Source organism: Macrobrachium nipponense, chromosome 34, assembly GCF_015104395.2.
Source record: "Macrobrachium nipponense isolate FS-2020 chromosome 34, ASM1510439v2, whole genome shotgun sequence".
In the NCBI taxonomy this organism is placed as follows: Eukaryota; Metazoa; Arthropoda; class Malacostraca; order Decapoda; family Palaemonidae; genus Macrobrachium; species Macrobrachium nipponense.
Genome location: NC_061095.1, coordinates 29777058 through 29799497, shown reverse-complemented (window position 1 = coordinate 29799497; position 22440 = coordinate 29777058). Strand labels below are relative to the sequence as shown.

Below are 22440 nucleotides of genomic sequence, written 5' to 3'. Positions count from 1 at the left end.
GGACAACTAATGTTACTAATTTTGTAAAACTTCTTGGGGGCAATGTTTAGCCCAAAAGGCATGACTTTGAACCTGTACATATCACACCCCCTATCCAGAATGCATAAGAAGGGGGGTGGAGGAGTGGTGATAGGAACGTGCCAGTATGCATCTTTCAGATCTATAGAAACTGTAAGTCCACTTTTGGAGTGGATTGAACATATTTGGGCAACAGTAGTCGTCTCCGTTCGGAGGGATCCTTTTGGAGAACACTGAAGAGACATGCTTGGTTGTGAATGTGCATGTTTCTCCATGGCTTCCTTTAACATGGCCTTCTGCACATAATATTCCAGAGAGGGCCTGGTTTTTTAAAGAACCCCTTTAAAGGTTGAGGGGGGGAAGAGGACCCAACAATTCCTATTGGTGTCCCCAACCCTCTTCCTCTACCTTTTCCCTTGACAGACATTCCAAGTGTGCTTTTCATTTTCCTTTATAAGGTGGTTTTTGAGCCTTTTGAAAAGGATGTCTTTGCTGATGTGGTTGTTGTACCTTTGAAGGAATTGTCCCTTCTGACTGCCTACCTGTTTTATTTGGAGGAAAAGGAAACTGTTTGGAAGTTACTGAAGGCTTATGTGATTTTTTATCAAAGCAAGCCTTTTTCTGGATTGGGTCAAGGGAAATTTCTTTCGTTTCCTGAATTCTCCTTTTCTGAGAAGAGTTTTGTTTGTTTGTTTGTATGGTGTTTTTACATTGCATGGAACCAGTGATTATTCAGCAACGGGACCAACGGCTTTACGTGACTTTCGAACCACGTCGAGAGCAAACTTCTATCACCAGAAATACACATCTCACTCCTTAGTGGAATGCCTGAGAATCAAACTCGCAGCCACCGAGCTGGCACACCAACCCCATACTGACCACACACTGAGACACTGAGAAGTGTACACTATACAGTTTTGTTGGTGTGCTTGCTTGTTGAGTTGAGTTGAGTTACAACAGAATCCTCAAACAGGTCCTTACAGAAGGGTTTAGATTGTAATAGCAGTCACATGGGAAGTGACTTGGAGCCTTCCAATGTTTCTATTGGTGCTTTTATATGCCAGTCTAAAAATTCAGAGTGCTTCCCATATGGTTCTCATAAAACTCTTAGGGGCCCCAAATTGCTGAGTAGCTACATCTAAGGAGAGCTTTATCCTTTCAAAAGGGAGTTGAAGCATTGCTTATTCTTTGGTAGAGTTTTTTTAAACAAGGAGGACTGTGGCAAATGGTTTTAATTCTGTCATTGGCTCCTGTTTTCTAGTTACATAATTCAAAAGTCTGCCTTCACATGGCTAATTATTTTAGAAGTGAAGGGACAGAAGCTGCGGGTGCTTGGTGAGCAAGTTGAGTTTTATTCAAAATGGGAGAGGCTGTTCTGTAGCTTTTATGCTATATTCCTAGGCAAGAGAATTTTTTTCTTTTTGAGGCGAAGGTGGTATCAGGCGCCATTCTGTATTAGGGAATGCTGTCCTGTCTCTAAACGCCACATGCACAACTTCGATCATAGTTTTTCTCTCATAATTAGATAGCATCAGGAGAGGATGTGCACATAGTATCAGTATCATGAGGGGAGGATATTGGAGCCCTTGTTATGTTTTGTTCTGAAATTTTTTGGTCTGAAATGGCCATTTTGTTGGTTCCAGCTGGAATTCTAACCTTAGACCTTGTTTGGGCAGAATTTGTTTCCTCTCTCCCTTTTGGGTTGCAAGATTCAGTACTTTTACACTTTGGAGTGTACATCACTGCAAACTGTGTAGCTCTTTTGAGGGAACTTGCATAATATGACAGCCTCCACAGCTGAACAGTAACTGCTTGTTACTCAGGAGGCAGAGTTCCTGGGTGAGTTACTATATATATCCCTCCCAAAATGTAGTTATTTCAGTTGGAGTTAGGTGGATGCTTGTATCTCTTTCTGGGGGTAAGATCTGGATCAGCTTTTGAAAGCTGCATGGGGGATTTGAATTCCTCTGGAAGATTTCTCCCATGGTTAGCTGAAAGTTGTGGTCCTGATCCTTCTGGGTTCAACAAGGTCATTTTGGTAGCAATATCAACTTCATATTCTTTTGTGAGAAAATCACCTCTTAAGTGAAGATTCCTCTATTTCCTCTGCAGGGTTAATGGGAGGTATTTGGGACTGATGTTACTAGGTTTTGGCCCAAACATAAATCTTCTGAGATAAAGTTAAATAACTGCTGCTGGAGTTCTGCCAGATAGATATAATCTCCCCTTTCTTCACACTTGCTGAACCCTAGGACCCTGTGAGACAGCTTATAACAAGCTGTTTCATCCTTAAAACTTTCTGCCAGAAGCGCACTACAAATTTTGCACATCAGGTGACCAGGCAAATTTGTCTTTTTTTTTTACAAGGAGTATGTTCAAAATATGTGGGCAAAAAGCGAACCAAGCAATTTGCTACAGAATGCTTGAGCTGGGTGTCTGTCTAATTGGTAGCCCTGTAGTGAAAAACCAAGTTGTTGTTAGAAACTGATTAGTAAACATGAATTGCCTTTGAAAAAGGGACACTTGTAAATCCCTGTATCATTAGCATACTCATCTGACAGGTTAACTTTATTTATTTAATATGTTAGTGTTACCTTAAACTATTTGAGGTTTAGGTTAGTTTTTAAAACCCTTATATTGCTGTATTACTTACCTAATCTGTTAATCTTTTTGCAATGGCCATGTGAAATTTTAATTCTAAATTGTCATGCCATTCAGACTAATTTTTATGAACCAATTTGTTTAACCAACCAAAGCTATAGTTTTATATGGCTTAGCTTAATGCTTCTAGTATAATCTATGTTAAGCTAAGCATAAAGGACTGCTTAGAGGGTTCTTGCTTAACCTATTCTAAGCCATTCCTTATTCTAGGCTTATTTAAAAACATAAGGATATAAATACAGAAATAACCCTCTTTTATCATCTGGATTTGTTTTAAGTAGCTGAGACTGCTCTTTTTTTCTGATACTCTGGACATACTGTTTTTAAACTAACTGCACGATATTCCCTTAAAAATAGATTCCTACCTAATCTGGTTAGGCTACTGCCTGTTCTAGGTTTATATAACTTTTAAGGATATAGGCTACACAGACCTTGTTATTATTTAACCTTATAGATAGGCTACCGAATAGTAAATGCAAGGTTCTTTTTTATTAAGCCTAAAATACCATTTATATATAGTATATAATGGCTTATTTGTTCTTTCTAGCCTAGTATAGGGTATTACCTAATCCAGATTGTTATAGATCACATTTAGATGCATATGCTACATAAAACAAACTCAACTAATATGTAACCTTATAGTTAAGCTACTATTTTTGTCTAACCCAGGTTGTTGTTTATATCCAAGCCTATTTTATTTGGTATATAGTACTACAGTGGTACCTCGACATACAAAAGGCTCAACTTACGAAAAACTCGAGATACGAAAGCAAATAAGAAAAAAATTTTACAGCTCTACATATGAAAAGTTTTCAAGATACGAAAGTTGTTGCTGTAAAAGTCCCGAGATTCGCCCGGACCACCGGAACAATTTTAAAACTCCCGCGCCGCCAGCTGAGTAAACTCGCCACCATCCTCCCGCTCTCCCATTGGTTCTTGATGCTAGTTACCCCATTAAGATCCTGCTCTCCTATTGGTCAGCATCTACCCCTTGTCCTTAAGTATTTTATTGGTAAAAGGATGCTGTAAATTGAAAAACTTATTCATGCAACACATTTAATAAAAAAAAAACATTAGTAAAGATAGAATAAAGAATAGAATTAATGGTTATTATACTGTTTGGTAGTTTCAGTAGTTGAAGAGAGATAATGGAAAATTTATGGCTTACTGTGTAAAGTGATTGCTTGGCGATCATTCGATACTTGTAAGTGCTGGATGTAAACAGAAGTTTGGAAGTGTTTTTTTTTTGTTTGTTTATTATAGTTAATGGTTACTTAAAATAATATTTGAAATGAGTACATGCAATACATTTAATAAAAAAAATTGTGAATTAGATATGATAAAATATAAATAATCAGGACTGCCAACAAATACGTATTTTTTAGAATTTCTTATCTTCTGTTTTAATATTATGTTACATATATGTTTCATTATAGCTGTCAGTAACTCGTATCTCCATTAGGTAAAGACAGAATAAAGAATAGAAATGAATGGTTATTATACTGTTTGGTAGTTTCATTAGTTGAAGAGAGATACTAATGAAAATTAATGGCTTACTGTGTCCTAGGAAAAATGATTGCTTGGCGTTCGTTCGGTACTCGTAAGACAGTAAGAGCTGAATGTAAACAATCGATTGGAAGGTTTTTGTTTGTTTGTTTGTGTATTATAGTTAATGATTGATTAATAATTATTTGGAATGAGTACATACTGATTATTTATACATTTTATTGGCATATTCTAAGCTTTTAGCTTCTTAGGTTTAGATGTCAGAATCATAGACTAGGCTACAGTAGCAACCGCTAACATAGGCTAGGCTTATTGCTAAGGGACATATGCTAAAGTCCTAATATATGCAGTAAAAATGGGGTTGAACATTACATGCAGTTGAATATTACTCAAGTATGTACAGTATTTTGCCTTTTTGGAGTCATATTTCTTCCGTCTGATCGGCATCGTAACCCTAGAACATGTGTTTGAGGCCTGGCAAATATAATTTACTGGGTGTTTTTGGAGGGCTTGGAACGGATTAGTCATTTTACATGTAAAATGTGGTCCAAGATACGAAAACCTCATGATATGAAGGGCGCCTCGGAACGGATTAATTTCGTATCTCGAGGTACTACTGTATATAAAACAGTAACCCAATAATGTTTAATGTTTAGCTTGGCTATCACTTACTCTGATCTAGGATACTGCTTGATCTGGATTATTTAATTCACACTTTATGGGTATGGGTTACATTAAACACAATTACCTTAGTATGAAGCCTTAAAGCTAGGCTACCATCTCATCCGGCATGGGGTACTATTTTTGTGTAGGCTAACTATTTAGTCCAATAATGGAATGGTTACTAGAAGTTTATCACTTAGACTTAATATAAGGTACTGACTAGTCCTGGATTACTTATATCATGCTTCTTAAGTATACAGGCTATTTAAAAGGAAATATGTCTTAAAAGGTTCTTGCTTACCTTAATGTATTTAAATCACCTTTATTATATGTAATCCTAGGTTATAGTCTAAATTATTCTCACTGAATTTTTTAGGCAATCATCTTAAGTAGGCTACCTCCTAGGCTACTGTAGACATTGCTATCTGAAAGGATTCTCCAAATTAATAATAAATTGTGGAAAATTTCTTTGGTTAAAACTTCTAAATAGAATGACAGATCCTTCCAATTTGAGTTTTTCACAATTAGCAAAAATAGATGGTGAGAAAGCTTGCAAAACAAAGGCCGGTTTTTGGCTTTCATACAAAAATAAATACCTGTTCCACAGTTTAAGCTAACAATTTTTAACTGGAGCTTAAAAATAAGTATATTTAACTTTCAAGTTTTAGATGTTTCCATGATCCTCGATGAAAAAATTGAGAACCAAAGCTATTTTAGTAAGGAGCACTGGTTGACATATGCAATTTACATTGACTAGAAAGGTAATGATTCCTGGTCTTTTACTGGCCCTGTCGTAAACAAGATGGCTGATACACATGAGCAATAGTCACTTCTTGCAGGCTTTGACGTTGGAAAACTGGGTTCGCCATGTTGAAGAAGAGAAAATGCTCTATCTTTTGAGTCCATTACACTCTATCACATGTTGTAGTGTTTATCATTACGACAGTACCCGACTAAAAGATATTTCTTTGATATTAATCTAGTCACCATTGAGCTCTGGCACACCATGGATGGGTAACTCCTTGAGGACAAAACAATTGACATTACCATAAAAAATGACATCATGATTACGTATTTTTAATTGCAAAAACAAACAAATGAACATAGAGGTTGAATTTCTAAATATCCCCTCGAGGGAATTTTTTATTACTATTAGTTTGTGAATAAAAGGTTAAAATCTGAACCAAAATCCCTTCAATTATAAGGTAGAAATAGTAATTTCTTACTAATGGGGCCTTATGGTGTTGGCGCTCCTCTTAAGTAAATATTAGATGCACATGAAATTTCCTGTTGAGGCTTTGTATTTCTCTCTCTCTCTCTAGGTCACTGAAAAAGTTACTGATAACCCCATCAGATGCACTATCAAGAATCTTCAAGCATTAGATGTAAGTTTAAAAAGTATTTAAATTCATTGTAGTATGCTTTTCATTTAAACATTCAAAGGTAATTTAACATGCAGAAAAGTTTGAGGCCTTTTTTGTGGAGGCAAGATATGACAAATTTTTTAATCAATTTTTATTTTTCATAACTAACAAACCTTCGGTCTGAACAATAGGATAATCTTTTAGCACTAGCTGGAGACCGGTTTAAAACAATCAAAGATTGTAAAACAAGGCATCTGTGGCATATGGCAACTCATCATATATACGTAAGGCGGATGTTAGTCATAGACCAAGCTCGGAACCCTGTGATACGCCAGTCTTTCTTTTACCGCCTTGGAGAGCAGTGTATCACTTCACTCTCATTTACCAAGCAAGTTTTTTCATCATAGCCTGCACTTTTTTCTCTTTATACAGCCCAGAAGTTCCGTTGACGTCAACATTTTTTAGGCAAGCCTTCCTTGTTTGCAGTGTTGACCTTCCTTGGAACACATGTTTTGCAGTAGAGACGACTTATCCTCTGCATTGTCACTGCTTGCTTATATGTGATAGGCTGGTCTGTCCTCTAAGGGAGTATTGCCCCTCTAGAGAGACAGGACCCGGTTGGTTTTAATGTTTTTACTTTTGTTTTTTAAGATAATTTGGAAATATTTGTATTGACATTTATGTTTTTATGTATCTTTTATCTTTTCACATGTCTGAGAACGCCTGGAGTGCAGCGACATGACTTCCATCTTTGTCCATGTCGCCATCGTGGTTGGTTGACCCATCAGTATGATCTCCCTGGAGTTGGTACTTGCTGTGTTTGGTAGTAGCTGTTCCGGTGTTTTCTACTATTAAGAGAGTGCATCAACCGTTTTCTCCACAGTTGCACGTTTGTGTTTCCTGAGGTTAGGAATGAAGCTTGTGGAAGGAATGCATCAATGTACTTGCCAGCGGACGTGTCTCTCCCGTACGTGCTCATGTCATGAGAGTGTTGGAAGGTGTCCTTGAGTTTTTAGAAGGCGTTGTCAGGCAAGACATTTGTTGCCTTTCCTCCCTTCCCTATTTCTCCCGTTGGGTGAATTCAAGACTTCTAAGAGTGAGAGAGGGATTTCTCCATCCTCCCAGTATGGATGTGACTCTCCCATTCATTGTATGTGGACGTGTTGTTCCAGTCAGTGTTGATCTCCACTCATAAAAAAAAAAAAAACAGAGTTCTCAGGCTGGTTCTTTCCTCCTCTGGGCTGTACGAGTTTGTTGCATGACGAGATACCTCCGATTTAGGGAGAGATGGTAACACGGCTGTGGATCGTCACTCGCCCGTGTATGTGATGAAGGTACTACTCTCACCGTTCATCTTCCAAGGCAAGTTGGGATACCTTAGGCGCGAATTATCTTATCCCCGATGTTCCCATTTGTATCGCTCCACCTGACACAAACGTGCACAGGTGTCATTACTGGTCCGTGTACATGGTTCATTGCTCATCCACGTACTTGACACACTTGTCCATGTACTTGATTTATCACATGTCCAGCTGCTTGATATGTATATTAATAAACATTACCTTAATATAATTTATCTAGCCCTAAATCCCCAAAAACCGTACTAAAATTTACCATATTGGCAACCCTGTTACCTCCTATTATATCTGCCAGTTGGCAACACTGCCGTTGACAGGTACTAAACCTTCCCTTGAAAACCAGTGTTAACGAGCGCCCATGTTGTTTACATCATGGCCACTTGTTATAAATTTCCTAAATCTTTTGTGCCTTTAAAGCTCTCATTAATTGTTAGTGCGGCTTTATGTTAATTACCATTCACGTATTACATCCACGAATTAGTGAATTAACTTTTATTTCTATTGTGGTGTTTATTTTATATTAACGAACTTTTGTGCGACCGGAATTATGTGACCTGTCCAACAGTCCAATGGATAGCCAAGAGAATTCGATTCTTCCCTCTGCTAGCAACATCAGGAATTGCCTGGCTTGTGGGACAAGGATGAGTAGCAGGAGTATGAACCCCTTGACTTTTGTAGCTCTTGTCGTGGACAGGTTTGTGACTTGACTTCGTTGCGACTTATGTAAGCCTTGGTCTGACAAAGACTGATGACGTATATTAAACATTAAAGAATCTTGCAGCGTAAAAGATTAATTAAGGAGAAAAAGAAATCGGTAGCTAGACCTGTATCTAATGATTTCCTTGACTTGTGCGCCCATGGTTCTGGCACTTCGGTTTTGGTATCGTGTGATTCCGATCCCGAATTAATTGATGCTTTGCCACCTGTACAACCGGTAATTAATGAAGTCATTTCTGATTTTGATTCAAAGTTTTTGGCAATGGAAACTAGTTGGAAGAAGAAATTTGAAACATTACAGCTTAGTTTAGATAGCAACATTTCAGCCAAGTTTAACAAGCTGTCAGAGAATTTTACTCCTGATGTCTAACACACTTTTAGATTAATTTTCAGCTCCTCGTCAAGTACCTGTCAACAGCACCATGGGTAACGGTGCGACAGATACCCTGGCTTGTGAACCCCGTCGTGGTGAAGGCCTTGGGGATCTGGTCCTGCTAGGTGCCTGCTGATTCTTTACCCAATATGTCCTGTTAGTTCTGTAACAGTGCCGAAGAGAGCGCTTATTTAGGAGAAGGGGGGAGGGGTATTAGTGTTAGACCTAAGACAGCTAGTTGTCAGGATTTTACTTCAGGGGAAGTTTTCTCAGTTAGGATCTGACGATGATGATGAGGACGTGGATTCGTGTGATATTGATGTTTCCTTGAATGGCAGTCATGATGTCGAGTTCAAAAAGCTTTTATTTAATTTTGAGTTTTTCTTCCTCAGGCGAGGCCTAAAAAGCAGAAGCAGCCTCCGCCTCGTTTTATTATAGAAGGGATTTTTCTTGATGGTCCTTCCCAGTCGCGGGAATTTTTACATTATCCCTTTGCTCAGAGGTTCGTGAGAGTGAGCAGACATCCCCACTAAACTTTCGAAGGTATCGGGGAGGGAAGAGGAAGCTCTCTTCTCTTCTACAACACCGGAGAGGAGTTTATTAGGTGGTGGATGGTACTTCATTCTCTTGACCCCCCAAACCCAATCATGATTTTTGTGCCCGACTTTCAGGTCAACCTTTGCTTTCCAAGGCTTCGGTCTCGATCGAGACTTACTGCCATGGAGTCTGTTATGAGCTCCTTACAAGAAACTCAATCCTTCAATATGGGGTGTCCTTGGAGGTCTTTTAATGTATGTCAAGGACTCCTGGGTTTGTTCTTCCCAATGCTGCTCTTTTTGAGAAATTTCTGCTCGTCTATTGCAATCGCTTCTGTACATCAGAACGAGCTTGCTGCTTCAATGCAGGCCTTTCTAGTTTAGCTTAAGGTGTAACCTGTATTTGTCGTGGTTACCCTCTTCTGTTTCGGAGATTCAGGGGAACCGTTTATTGTCCTCTTCTCCTTTTGGCATTCCCTATTTGATCCATCTGTGCTTTCTGAGGTTTTGAAGGAACATCAAGGTGATGCCTCTTCCCAAGCTCACTGGGCCATATCAAGAGCTTTTTCCTCAGGTCTTCCTCCCGTTTCTTCAAGGAGTAAGCGTAAGTTTAGTGCCAGATCTGCACCTTCTGCTCCATCCCAACAACCTCCTCCTTCTGGCTCGTTTTTCCCTGAGTACATTTCAGGTTTCTGTCGCGTTAGCTTCCCCTCCTCCTTGGCGCTCATCCTTTGAAACGCGGTAGAGGTTCTTGACAGGACCTAAGGGCAGAGGAAGAGCTCAACCTCTAGGAGGACTTTCTTCTTCTTCCTTGTCTGTGTGTTAAGAATTTTCGGAAGTAAGAGTCATTACCTCACCCGGAGACCGCAGTAGGAGCTTGTCTCTCTCGCCATTGGTCAGCTTGGCAGGAGAGAGCAGTGGATGCTTGGGTAGTGGAGGTCCTGAAGGTAGGCTACAAGATCCCTTTTGTCTCGAGACCTCCAATTTCCAATCATCCTCTCGAGTTTTAGCAGTTATTGTCCCCCTCACTCAAATCAGGGGTCAAGCCTTGGAGAAGGATGCCATAGAGCTAGCTCCTCCTTCTCCCGGGTTTTACTCACAGGTGTTTGTAATTCTAAAGGCCTTGGGTGCCTGGCGCCCCATCATACATCTTCGTTCTTGAACAAGTTCATTCTAAAGTCCAAGTTCCAGGGTGGAGATGGTTCATGGCTGTTCTTTCATCCGTCAGGATGGGGGACTGGATGATTTCCATCGATCTGCAGGATGCTTATCTGCAAATCCCCATCCATCCGAAGAACAGACCTTACCTTCGGTTTTTTTTCCACGGACTCTGGAGTTTTCCAGTTCAAGACCCTTTTCTTTTGGCCTCACACTGCTCCACAGGTCTTTTCTCGGGTGATGGCCCTGTTTCAGCTATTCTGCATTGGTTAAATGTAAGGATGCTTTGGTATCTGGGCAATTCGGCTAGTCTAGGCCGAATCTCTAGAGAAATGTCTCCAGTTGAAGGAGATAGTTCTGTCTCTTTGTCGAGTTGGGCAATCGTGTCAACTTCGCAAGTCCAATCTAATCCCTTGCCAGATTGTGACTTATCTGGGGATTGTTTTGAATTCCCAGATTTTGAGGCTACTCCCTCTAGAAATGGATAGACAAGCTTCTAAGTCTGGTCGAAGAATTTTTGGAGGACTCTCCTGGGCCATTTGTCATCCCTCATCCAACTGGTTCCCGAGTTAGTCTCAGAATGAGGTCCCTTCAATCGACACTTCGCTAGTCATGGGATTTTGTGTCCGAGGACACGATAGTTGCCTCCTCTCCACAATGTTGGAAGGATCTCTGTTGGTGGGTGCAAGTTCACCGCCTCAAGTCAGGGACGTCTCTTCTTTCAGTTCTGCCAGACCTAATGTTTTTGGTCAGATGCCTCAGATCAAGGTTGGGGCACACTCCTAGGCTCCAAAGCTGCTTTGGGCCTTTGGTCAGAGGAAGAGAGGATTATGTCAATAAATTGGAGGAACTAAGGGCAGTGTACCTAGGCCTTCTTTCATTTCAGGATCACTGTCGGGTTCGGTTGTCGCGATCTTCGTCGACAACACCAAGGTGGCACACAGTCAGACCTTCTCACTCAAGAAGCCCGATCAATCCTATGTTGGGCAGAAGACAGGAGGATTACGTTGGTCCCTCAGTTTATCCTGGGCCATCACAACGTCTTAGCAGACGCCCTTGTTGAGACCGAACAAAGTTCAAGGGTTGGAATGGACGCTTTGCCAGGGAGTCTTCGACAGCCTCAGGAAGAAGTGGCTTGTCACAGTCGATCTGTTTGCCGTCCCACTGAATTTTCAGTTCCAGATCATCTCCGCCCCTTACCAGACTCCTCAGAGTGCCGGAACAGACGCTCTTTTGCAGGACTGGGAGGGCCTTCAAGCCTATGCATTTCCTCCATTCTCTCTGGTGAGGTCTTTCCTCAACAAAGTGAGGGCAACCAAGTGTCTGAATTTTTCCTTGTACCTCCCTCCAAGTATGAGTCTATCCTATTGTTAAGACTGAAGGTTTGTTCCACACATGAACAAATTTTTAATTAAATTTTATTTTTCATAGCTGACAAACTCAGGTCTTAACATTGACTGCCCACCTCAAGCCAACCCTCATGTAATCCTGGGATAGAGGAAAGACTAAAGGCATCACAGGGTTCAAGTGTGATTGCTGACCAGATTCCACCTCTTCTACACTTTAGATGCTAGATGCTACAGATTCCTTGCATATACAATATTTTTTTGTTTTTAACTGGTTTACAGCCGATGCCAGCCAATGCAGAAGATTGATCCTATTATTAAGACTTCAGGTTTGTTGGCTATGAAAAATAAAATTAATTTAATTAAAATGTCATTTCAACCCCTTGTCCTACATTTTAAGTTTTTTATTTATTTATTTCATTTTATGTCTGTGATTTCTTTTCCCTTTGATTTTGCTGTGTTACTATTAGCTTATCCTCCAGAAGCCTCCCTTTCTATATACTGCTATTTTTGCCTTTACTACTATGATAAACAGGATTCCATGCTAATCTTGATGGACAGTACCTCAACTCTTAATATACCTCCATGGAATGCCAATGCAATTTTGTTTTGGTGATTTAGCTTTTACTTTATATTTTCAGAGTGACTTGTGTGTGGATCTTTACTTCACAAGAGAAGAAAATACTGTTGCGGTGTGCAGATTCAACCTTGGGACACCTTCTCTTTGTAATATTTTGAATTCTCTTAAAAATGAACTCTAGAAATGGTGAATATCGTGTGGATCCTACTTCACAAAGAAGAAATACTACTGTTGCCATGTGCAGATTCAACATTGGAACACCTCTTTGTAATATTTAGGACCCCTAAAAATGAACTTTAAAACACAGGTTTTGATGTAGGAAAAACCTAATTTTGATTGTCGCTGTTGAGTCCTCAAAGGAGTTACCCTCCGTGTGTGCGCCAGCACCCATGGTGACTAGACTAATATCAAAGAAATATCTTTTAGCATGTTCTTGTAGCTGGGTATTGTGCCGTAATGATAAACACTATGACACATAATAGAGTATAATGAACTGAAAGACAAGTAGGCATTCTTTCTTGTCTTCAGCGAAGCTGTGCCCAGTTTCCCACGTCAAGACTGCAATTAGAAGTGACTATTGCCGCATGTGCATCGGCCATCTTGTTTTACGATCAGGCTGGTTAAAAGGCCAAGAACCATTATACTTCTGTTGGTCAACAACAGGATGAACCTTTACCCAAATTTTTTCCCAAATGGGCCCTGCTTTTTCGTCAGGGAAGTGGGAGGGTTTTTGAGGACTCAACAGCGACTACCAAAAATAGGTTTTTCCTATGTCAAAACCTGTTTTTTTTATTGTTTAGTCGCTGTTTCGACCTCAAAGGAGCATTACAAAGAAATTGACAGGTGACCAAAGGCTTAAGCTCCCAAAGTTTCCATCCCAACAATCTAAAAATTAAAACACTATAAATCATATTTGGTCCTAGGTCAAGCCACAAATTTTGGTAACAAAGAACAAAACTAAGCAAGAACTTGTGTTTTTAGTGTAAGTTCTATAGTGACTTACCTAGGTATCCTGGGTATGGTTGCAGTATTGACGCACCTTCCCCAGCAATAGTCAGCATACCCACCCGTTGGGAAGACCCTTGGTTTTTCGCTGTAGTGCGTATGGGGTCAGGACTAACCATACCACCTACTGATACACAGTGCAGTTGAATTTGTTCCAGCTCACGGCAGTAGTGTTTTAAGAATACCGACTCTGATGAAGTGTGGGTTAGCCTTTTTATTGAGGGACACTAAAATTATTCATAGCCCTTGTAGAGAGAGAGTCACCCTTGTAGATGAGTAGTTTATTTGTGTAAGGATGTAGGAAAATTGGACCTTCTGGGATGTTTTGCTGTGATCTTTAGCTAAACCTTAAGTGCTTGAACTGGGCATAATGTTTCTGTCTGCTAAATTGAATTTTCTTTTAAGAATAGGAGATTTCCATTATAAAGGATTCTCATTCTTGGCCAGGAATGATGGACCAGGGGACAGTAGTAAATGATTATCAACAGTTTGTGTGATATATTACCCAATCTAAGGGAGCCCAAGTCACTAATATGGGCTCCTGATGCTAATGCCACCAGGGAGATTGCTTTTTGAAGCATGTGAGTTGTGGTTGTGTCTGCTGAAGTGAGGGGTACCTAAAAGTCTAAGTACCTTATTCAGGGACCAAGTAATTGGAAGTCTTTCGGGAGGGGGTCTTTGTAGAGCAAAAGACTGCTGAAGGGAAGTTACGACTTCTATGCTGGAAGTAATCCTGAATCCATGAAACAAGGGTTCCATTAATGCTGCCCTGTATGCCATAATTGTTGTAACTGTAAGTAAGATGCTTGTCTTCAGAGGTATATAAGAAAATTTAAAAGTATTTTTATAGAAATCTCGACTGGTGTCTCAGTATGGATGTAATTTAACCATATCTTCCATACGGACTGGTATTGCTGGATAGATGATGTCCGTAATTATTGCACTAGGTACCCAGCAATGTTGGGCGAGTAGCCTTCACGGTAGATTATATTTTAAAAATTCACACGTGAAGGTCTTGGCTGAGAAAAGGAGGATGTATAAATGACTTTCCCTTCTACTCTCTGGGATAGTACAGCGGACAGTTATGAAATTTGTCTCTTCGCTTATTGTTGAAGTAATAGGAACCAATGTCAGTTTGGCCAGTGTGGGGCTATTAGGTAAGCTGTTCCTTTGAAGATTACGAGTTTGTTCAAAACCTTCAAATCTGGGACAATGGAGGGATAAGACATATTGTCTTCCACCTGTTTCAGTTTTGTAGGAAGGCATCTCTTGCTGTTACTTGACTGTCCCAATTCAGGGGGACACATACTGTATGCTGGGAGTTTGTGATTCTCGTATGTGGCAAACAGGTCCACCTCATGTTGTGGAAGTATGTTTGGCTATTGTTTGAAAAGAGTGGTTGCCCATGTCCACTTTGTTGAGGCTGTTGTTTTCCTTGACAAAGATTCTGCTTTTACATTGAGAGACTGTAAGGTGAATTGCAGACAAGTCCACTTCTTTACCTGTGCCATCCAAAGGATGGCTAACATTAACACATTGATAGGAGGTGAGTGATCCCAAGTTATTGATGCAGTCCATTGCAGTCATGTTGTCTAAGAATGTGTCCAGGGGGGGTTTGAGTTTTTTGAGAGACAAAATGACAGCCATCAGCTCCAGGAAATTGATGTGACAATTCTGTAGTAGCTGACCACCTCCCTGCCACCTGAGGATCCCCTCCCAATGTCCTCTCCAGCCTGTCAACAAGGCATCTGTGTGTATTGTTACTTTACAGATGGAGGAGTCAGGGTGACCTGTTTTGCCAGAAATTCCTTCTGGGTTCTGAAGTACATCTCCACAATTTTCCTATTCATTTTGTGAGATCTGTCTCACATCTTTTTTCTTGCATGTAACAGCCAAAATTTGTTCATGTTTTTCAGTTGCAATCTGAGTATTGAATTTGTTACTGATGCAAACTGCAGCAGACCCATCATACATTCTAACTGCCGTCTGGAACAATGGGCTCTGCTAGGAACCTTTTGAGGTTTTTTCCTTATTCTTTTCTGAGTTTTGATGGGAGGTACAAAAGGCCATCAAAAGTATCCCAACACACTCCCTGCCACTGAAATAGTCTGCTGGATGTGACGCCGGATTTTTTCCAATTTAATACACTAAAACCTTTCGACCAGAATCTGTTGACCAGTGCTCTTAGGTTTATCAAGCACTTTTCTTGTGGGCCCCTGATTAACCAGTCCATCTAAATAAAGCTATTAGATGTATTCCTTCTTTCCTGAGTTCTCAGACAACTGCTGTTACCAGTTTTGTAGATTCTTGGGGCAATGTTTAGCCCAAAAGGGCATGAGTTTTGAACCTGTAGGTATTTTTCCCTATCCGGAACCCTGGGAAGGAGTGGAAAGGAACGGCAATAGGACGTGCCAGTATGCATCTCTCAAATCTATAGGAACTGTCCAGCTCCCTTTTGGAATGACTGAACATACTTTGGCAACCTCATAATCCTTAGAAATTCCCCTCCAGGTGAGGATTCCTTTTATTTCCTCCACAGGGTGAACCTGGGGAGTAGTGGGGACTGATGTTACTGGGTTTTGGCCCAAATATGGATCTTCAGAGAAGGGGTTAAGTACATGCTGCTGGATAGATATACAGTGTACCTCGACATACGAAAGGCTCAACTTACGAAAAACTCGAGATACGAAAGCCAATACGAAAAATTTAACGGCTCTACATACGAAAAGTTTCAAGATACGAAAGGTTTCTGAAAGTCCGAGATTCGCCCAGATAACAATTTTGGAAATCGCGCCGCACGCCGCCATCTTAGTACTAGTAGACTCTCCACCATCCTCCTGCTCTCCCATTGGTTCCTGATGCTAGTCGCGGCCATGAAATCCTTCTCTCCTATTGGCCAGCGTCCCTCCCATCATGCATCTACTATGTACACGTGGTGGCGTGGCTCGGCCACTCAGTACCAGCATTGTTATAGTACGCACGCAGTATTCGTTTCGGGATCGTCAATGTGTACGTAATATTTTAAAAAAAAGTGACCAAGATCTCTTACATGGGATAAGTGATCAAGGTCTCTCTCATGGGATAACTGGAAACTTTGCAAGTTGGTAGAGATCTCCACTCCTGCTGAACAGAGGGTGGAGACCAATCATTTACAACATGCATAACAGTATGTATACGTATAATCAAGGCACTTCAGTTATGTTGAAGGTCAGCAGCCGAATATCAGTACCCAAATCAGTTGCAGAGAGAGCATACATAAAGTAAAAAAAAAAAAAACAAAAAAAAAAAAACCTACGTAAAGTAAAAAAAAAGTTAAAAATCAAAAAAGAGAGAGAGAAAAAAAAACGGCAGAAATTTAAGCCGCTTTTTCATAAAGTGCAATCATTTGTAGAAGACACCCCCCGAAAAGGCCTCACACAGGAACATTGTGAAAGTAGGCAGAAGCAATCTTCCTTGGATAGTTACGTATGTACGTAGCCTCACTCGAAAGGTAAGCTTCCACATTTTACGTACAGTATATTTCTTGTTACCATGTACACTAATATAACACTTTATTTACAGGTATATTTTGCATTTTTTTATTAATTTAAGTATTGAATGGTCCAAATTGTTGTAGTATTTCATTGTTTATGAGTCAATTTAGCTTTATTATGAAATTTACTGGGGTGTTTTTGGAGGGCTTGGAACGGATTAGCCATTTTACATGTAAAATGTGGCCCAAGATACGAAAACCTCATGATACGAAGGGCGCCTTGGAACGGATTAATTTCGTATCTCGAGGTACTACTGTAATTTCCCCTTTCCTCGCCCTTGCTGAACCCTAGGACCCATGAAGAAACCCTAAAATGGGCAGTTTCGTACTTATAACTTGCTGCCAAGAGCATGCTACAAATTTTGCATATATCTTGCAACCAAACAAATTTGTCCTGATTATTACAGGGACTGTTTATGGCAGGTGATGTGGGCCTTGCCCACTGGCAAAAACTGTACCGAGCAACCTGCTACAGAACATTTTAAGGGTAACACTTCAAGGTGGTCCTGTAGTGAAAAAACCAATTTGTATTGGGAAATTAATTAGTATAAATTATTTTTAATCCTGAGCACCTGTAAATAGTAGATCTTATTTTAAAGGTAAATTTGAATAGTTAAGTATACAGTTTTAGTACATTTTCATATAATATCTATGTTAACTTAAACCCTTAGTTTTTTTAGGCTTACCATTGAAGACCTGTCTCATGTCTGTTCTTAAACTTAGCTCATTTGTAATGGCTATGTCAAGTTTTATTGTATTAATATCACTCAGACTAGTTTATGACTAACCTGTTTAACTAACCCAAGCCACTTTTTCATGTGGCTTAGGTTAATACCTTTGGTATAATCTATGTTAAGCTAATCATAAAGGATTTTCTAGGGTTCTCAGTTATTATAAGTCATGCTTACATCAGGGTTAAATTAAAACCAGATATATACAAAATATCTCATTGTTTTGTTATAGTAAATCCTAGTCTACCCTCTTGTCTGACATACTCAGCCATATTGTTTCTAGGCTAATAGAAGGATATTCAATTTTAAAAAGGGATTCCTACTTAATCTGTTAGGCTACTACCTATTCTAGGTTTATATAATTTAAAAAAATAAGCTACACAATATATTATTGTAGCTCTATCGATTATCAATGCTATATAAGTCCCATAAACCAAGTTAAATTTATTGAGCCCAGTAATTTTTTGAGTCTTGAATATACTGGTTTGTAGTCATACGTTATAACCTAGGCTACTAAGATCATAGCAAAGAAGAGTTATTTTTGCTAAGCTTAGAATACCTTATATGTAGCCTTACAGGTAAACTATGCTATATAAAACCATCTTACTAATACTAACCTTTTTATAACTAAATTAGTATATTTGTTCATGAAACTTACCTGTCAGATATATATATATAGCTGTATTTTCTGAAGTCCGACAGAATTTTAAAAACTTCCGACACGCAGTGGTCGGCCAGGTGGTTAGTACCCATTCCCGCCGCTGGGAGGCGGGTATCAGGAACCATTCCCATTTTCTATTCATAATTTTTTTCGTCGCTGGTGCTGAAAACACCTGTTTTCAGTACCAATCCGTCTTAGGATTTTGGAAACTTCATTGCCGCTAAGTATCCTAATTGTCTTTTGATTTATTTACTTGGATTTGTGGGATTTGTGGCTAGCATACGCTATCTTAAATTGATTTGAATTTGATTCATTTTTTGCATAAAATATCTGAATCTAGTTAGGGCTAGTTTCAGACGGGGTTTGTCTGCAAAGATAGGGTGGCTACGAAAGCTCGGTAGATCCGCACTTGGTATGTACGAGGGGTATAGGGTCTTGCTTCTTTGTTGAGATTTGTCATGTAAGGAGTGTGAGACTTTGTCTATTCCGTAAGGAAGACGTATATTCGTATGTACGCCATTAATCAGTAAACATGTCTAATTCCGTAAGGAAGACGTATGATTCGTATGTACGCAATTAATCAGTAACAAAGTCCAGGGTAGTGAACCTGCTAACCTTCCTGTAGACTTTATTTTTGCCTAACCCTGTAGTATGGCCTACGGGCTATGAATATGTCTACGAGAGGTGCTCGCTCTCCTTCATTGCTGTGAAGTGCTACTTCTGTAATTGTTACTCCTAACCCTGCAGTGTTGCCTTCGGGCCCTAAGCAGTGTCTGTAGAGGAATTACCCTTTCTCTGTTTCGATTCGTATCTTAGAATCGAAAGTGCTTGCTTTATTTAACTTTTTTTAGAGAGTAAAAGTGAAGTGCAGAAGTGCAGTGATACCCCTTGTGTAGTGGAGGGTGCGTCAGATCGGCCTCGTTTCGCCTCTAGGCCGGGACCTCTGCTTGACTCCCAGGACCCGGGGAGGGAGCATGTCGAAAGCCTAAGGAGGGTTACAAGGAACCCCCACCGATCTGGCGTGCCTTCGGCAGTTTCTGATGAAAATCCCAGACTGCCAAAGTGCGGTTGCGCGTGCACGAATCCTGAAAGATTGCTTCTCGTCCTCCGAAGCGTCCTCCCCACCCCATGCAGGGGTTGGAGCTTTCGGAAGGACTCGCGCCCTCTAAATAGAAGCTTTATAGAAGAGGACGCTTCACGTCCTCTCTCTCTCTCGTCGTTATGCGTTTCAGTGAGAAGTAAGAAGGCGAACGTCGCCTGAACTCGTGTCCGTCTTTCCACCGAGAAATACGTAAAGAAGTCATAGTAGCAGGAAGCTTTTGAGAGCGGACGCCCGGACGCTCGGATGGACTCCAGGCGCGCGCGGTGCACGCCAAGTGCGCGCCAGTGGACGCCGAGCACGCTCCAGTGGACGCCGAGCGCGCTCCAGTGGACCCGAGCGTTCCAGTGGACGCCGAGCGCACGCCAGTGGACGCCGAGCGTGCACCAGCGCACGCCGGTGTGTCGCCTGGCTGAACGTTTTCTGTTGAACTCTTCAAGCTCTTGTTCAGATATGGCCTAAAGAATGTTTACCTCTACCTCCGGTGATACTCTTTCTACCTCACCTGCAAAGAATGTGAAGTAGGCAGTGCTTTCGGAGGAAGTTTAAAGTGAACAGACAACTTCTTCTTCGAAACCCAGCAAGACATCGGGTTTCGTGAATTCAAGAGGTCTCTGTCAATTAATATTGCTTTTCGCATAGGTGGATGGAGTTAAGGAAAGCTCAAGGGAAGATCTCGTTTGCTCTACCGCAACTTTGCCATTCGGCCAATAATTTAAGTTGCCACTACCGCAGTCAAGACTTTTGCGATAAGGCAGTTACGGGTTATGTAAGGCTCGATGTCCTGCACGTCAGGACTCTCGGGCAACGTTCAGTGGGATTCTTGCAAAGGCACTCATCAAAAGGACGCTCTTCAGGAAGCGCAAGACAGGACTTCCTTTGCCATACTGCCAATAAATTTTAAGCTTTAGCAGGCATTAGTGTGATACGGGAGAGGAAGCTGGTTGGAGAGTTTCTTCCTCTTCCCAGGATAATTTTGCAAGCTTTTTAGCCCATCTGAAAGGGTTTTTTCAGATGATAGATTTTGTTAGTTTCTAGTCGGGACTACGTTGCCGAATTGAACATCGTCGTTCTACCTGCCGTAAGCCCAGTCTCTTAACAGGATTCTTGCCCCTTCCTCGTTTGAGACGGGAATCGAAAAAATTAAATGCTGACTCCCTGGATTACGTTTTGTCAATTCAGAGACTTTCCCCCATTGACAATATACTTTCGTTTTGTCAAGTAAAGTGGGTATCCCCTCATTGACAAAATATCTCTTTGTCCCGTAAATGGGTTAGTTCTCATTGACAAACATCTCATTAACTTGATATTGCGTAAGCGAATAAGCTCTTATTGACAAGATTCGGAAGAGCTCTCATTCGTCATTCGCAGACTCGTAACAAGAAATAGACTTGTAGACTACGTCAATGAACGCTTATGTCCAGTAACATAAGAAGCTTGAGCTGACTTGCTTCGATTCTCTTAAGTTTTGTTCATGAAACTTGCCTGTCAGATATGTATGTAGCTGTATTTCCGAATTCAGCTATATATATGTCTGCCCAGGTAAGTATGAACAAACTTTATTGTGATATAATTTCATATTGCCTTGCGTTATTTTACTTCTGGTTGGTTCAAGTCATTATAGCGCTTGCTGTAGTTACCTCTTCAGATGGCAACCGAGAGGTCTATTGTCTATTTTAAGGACATTTAATCGTTACTCCCTGCAGCCTTCCAGGAGTTTCCGATTTATCTTTTACCGTTGTATGGTAGTGTTCTGACGACACAAACGCATCTATATATTTAGCGTTTTCTGTTTCGCTTAAAAAAATATAAACCCAGCTTGAGTCTTTCGGCTCAAAAAATAACGGACCTATTTCTTCGTAGAATAGGGTAGCTGGCAACCCAGACATAAAAGTTAAGAGACGACGTTCGTAAGCTGCTGGCTGCTGCTGTCACGCTGTGTCCTGTCTTCCAGTCCCACCGAGCCAGTAAACAGATCGGGCGCTGTCATGCGCCGTAGGTTACGTCTCTCTCTCCTGCGGGATTGACGACTAACGTATCTCTGTGCTGGCGGTTACGTCTCTCCTGCGGGATTGACTGACTAACTGTAACTCTGCCCTACAATCACGGACTTTAGCCTAAGATTGAGGGGATTTCTTACGTGAATGAATAAACGTTGCATTCGTTTTTGCCTTACTATGTTTCAACAGAGTTATCTCTTAATCCTTTCGGTGCTCGTTACCGCACGGTATAGAACTACGAGTCTACCGCAACATTGCACTTTTATATGCTCTCCTGCTTAGGCAAAGCGCAGCCTTATTAGGGAAGTAAGCATACTCGGGGAGGGAAATGGATGAGCTTGCTGGGGACCATTTCCTTCCTGAAGAAGTTTGTTTCCCCGAATAGACTGCAATTTCAGACCACAGTTTTTTCCTACCGGGAAACTGAAATATTTTATTCAAGCTCTAGGAATGAGTTCTGCAACATCTCTCAGTGGCGTTTTTATCACCTGAGGTGATAGAAAGAAGGTGCCGGACATCTGGATAGGGTTTTCGATGTCCCCGGATCTTAATCTGAAAGAAGTAAAAGCGATTCGGTAGTCCCTCCAGTGGCCTCGTAAAACGAGTTTTTTGGGAAACCAGTGGTTCGCGGATCAACTCTGATATTCCACAGCTCTCTCATATCTTAAGAAGTATCTTCTCTCGGTCCCTGTTCGAGTTTTACGAGAAAGCCTATTATAACAACAGGCGTAGAATGTAAACGATCCTCTAGAGGTTCGTTACCGGATTGCAAAAGTCCGTACGAATCGTCTCGATCGACGGCAGCAAACTATTGACTTCCGAGTGGAATCTTTCTTTAGAAGTAAGTTGAGAGTTGTGGAGACTTAGGGACGCCCTTTCATTCTTCTCTTCGATATGTTGAGGACGAAGAGGCTTCTTCTTCTCTGCTCCTCCTTATTCTCGATCCGGGATCGGTTCCATTAAACGCCATCCTATGATATTGAACGGGGATGGATGTTTAGTCTCTTCCCTTTTTCAATCGCTTAGGAAATGTAATAAGAGGATTTATGACGTCACAGGGACGACAATGACGCTGATCGCCCCATGTTGGCCTTCAGGATCCTGGATTCCACAGAGGTCACATACTTCCTAG

General features: G+C 40.8%; 1 protein-coding gene across 1 annotated transcript in view; it reads left to right on the top strand.

Annotated features, from left to right (window-relative positions):
- Positions 1–12479, top strand: part of LOC135207685 (uncharacterized) — a 42430-nt gene extending 29951 nt beyond the window's left edge. Inside the window, exons 4-5 of the mRNA XM_064239524.1 lie at positions 6171–6233; positions 12342–12479. Of these exons, the coding sequence (XP_064095594.1) occupies positions 6171–6233; positions 12342–12461 (183 nt within the window). The 3' untranslated portion in view covers positions 12462–12479. The remainder of the gene's footprint in view (positions 1–6170; positions 6234–12341) is intronic.
- The last annotated feature ends 9961 nt before the right edge of the window (positions 12480–22440 follow it).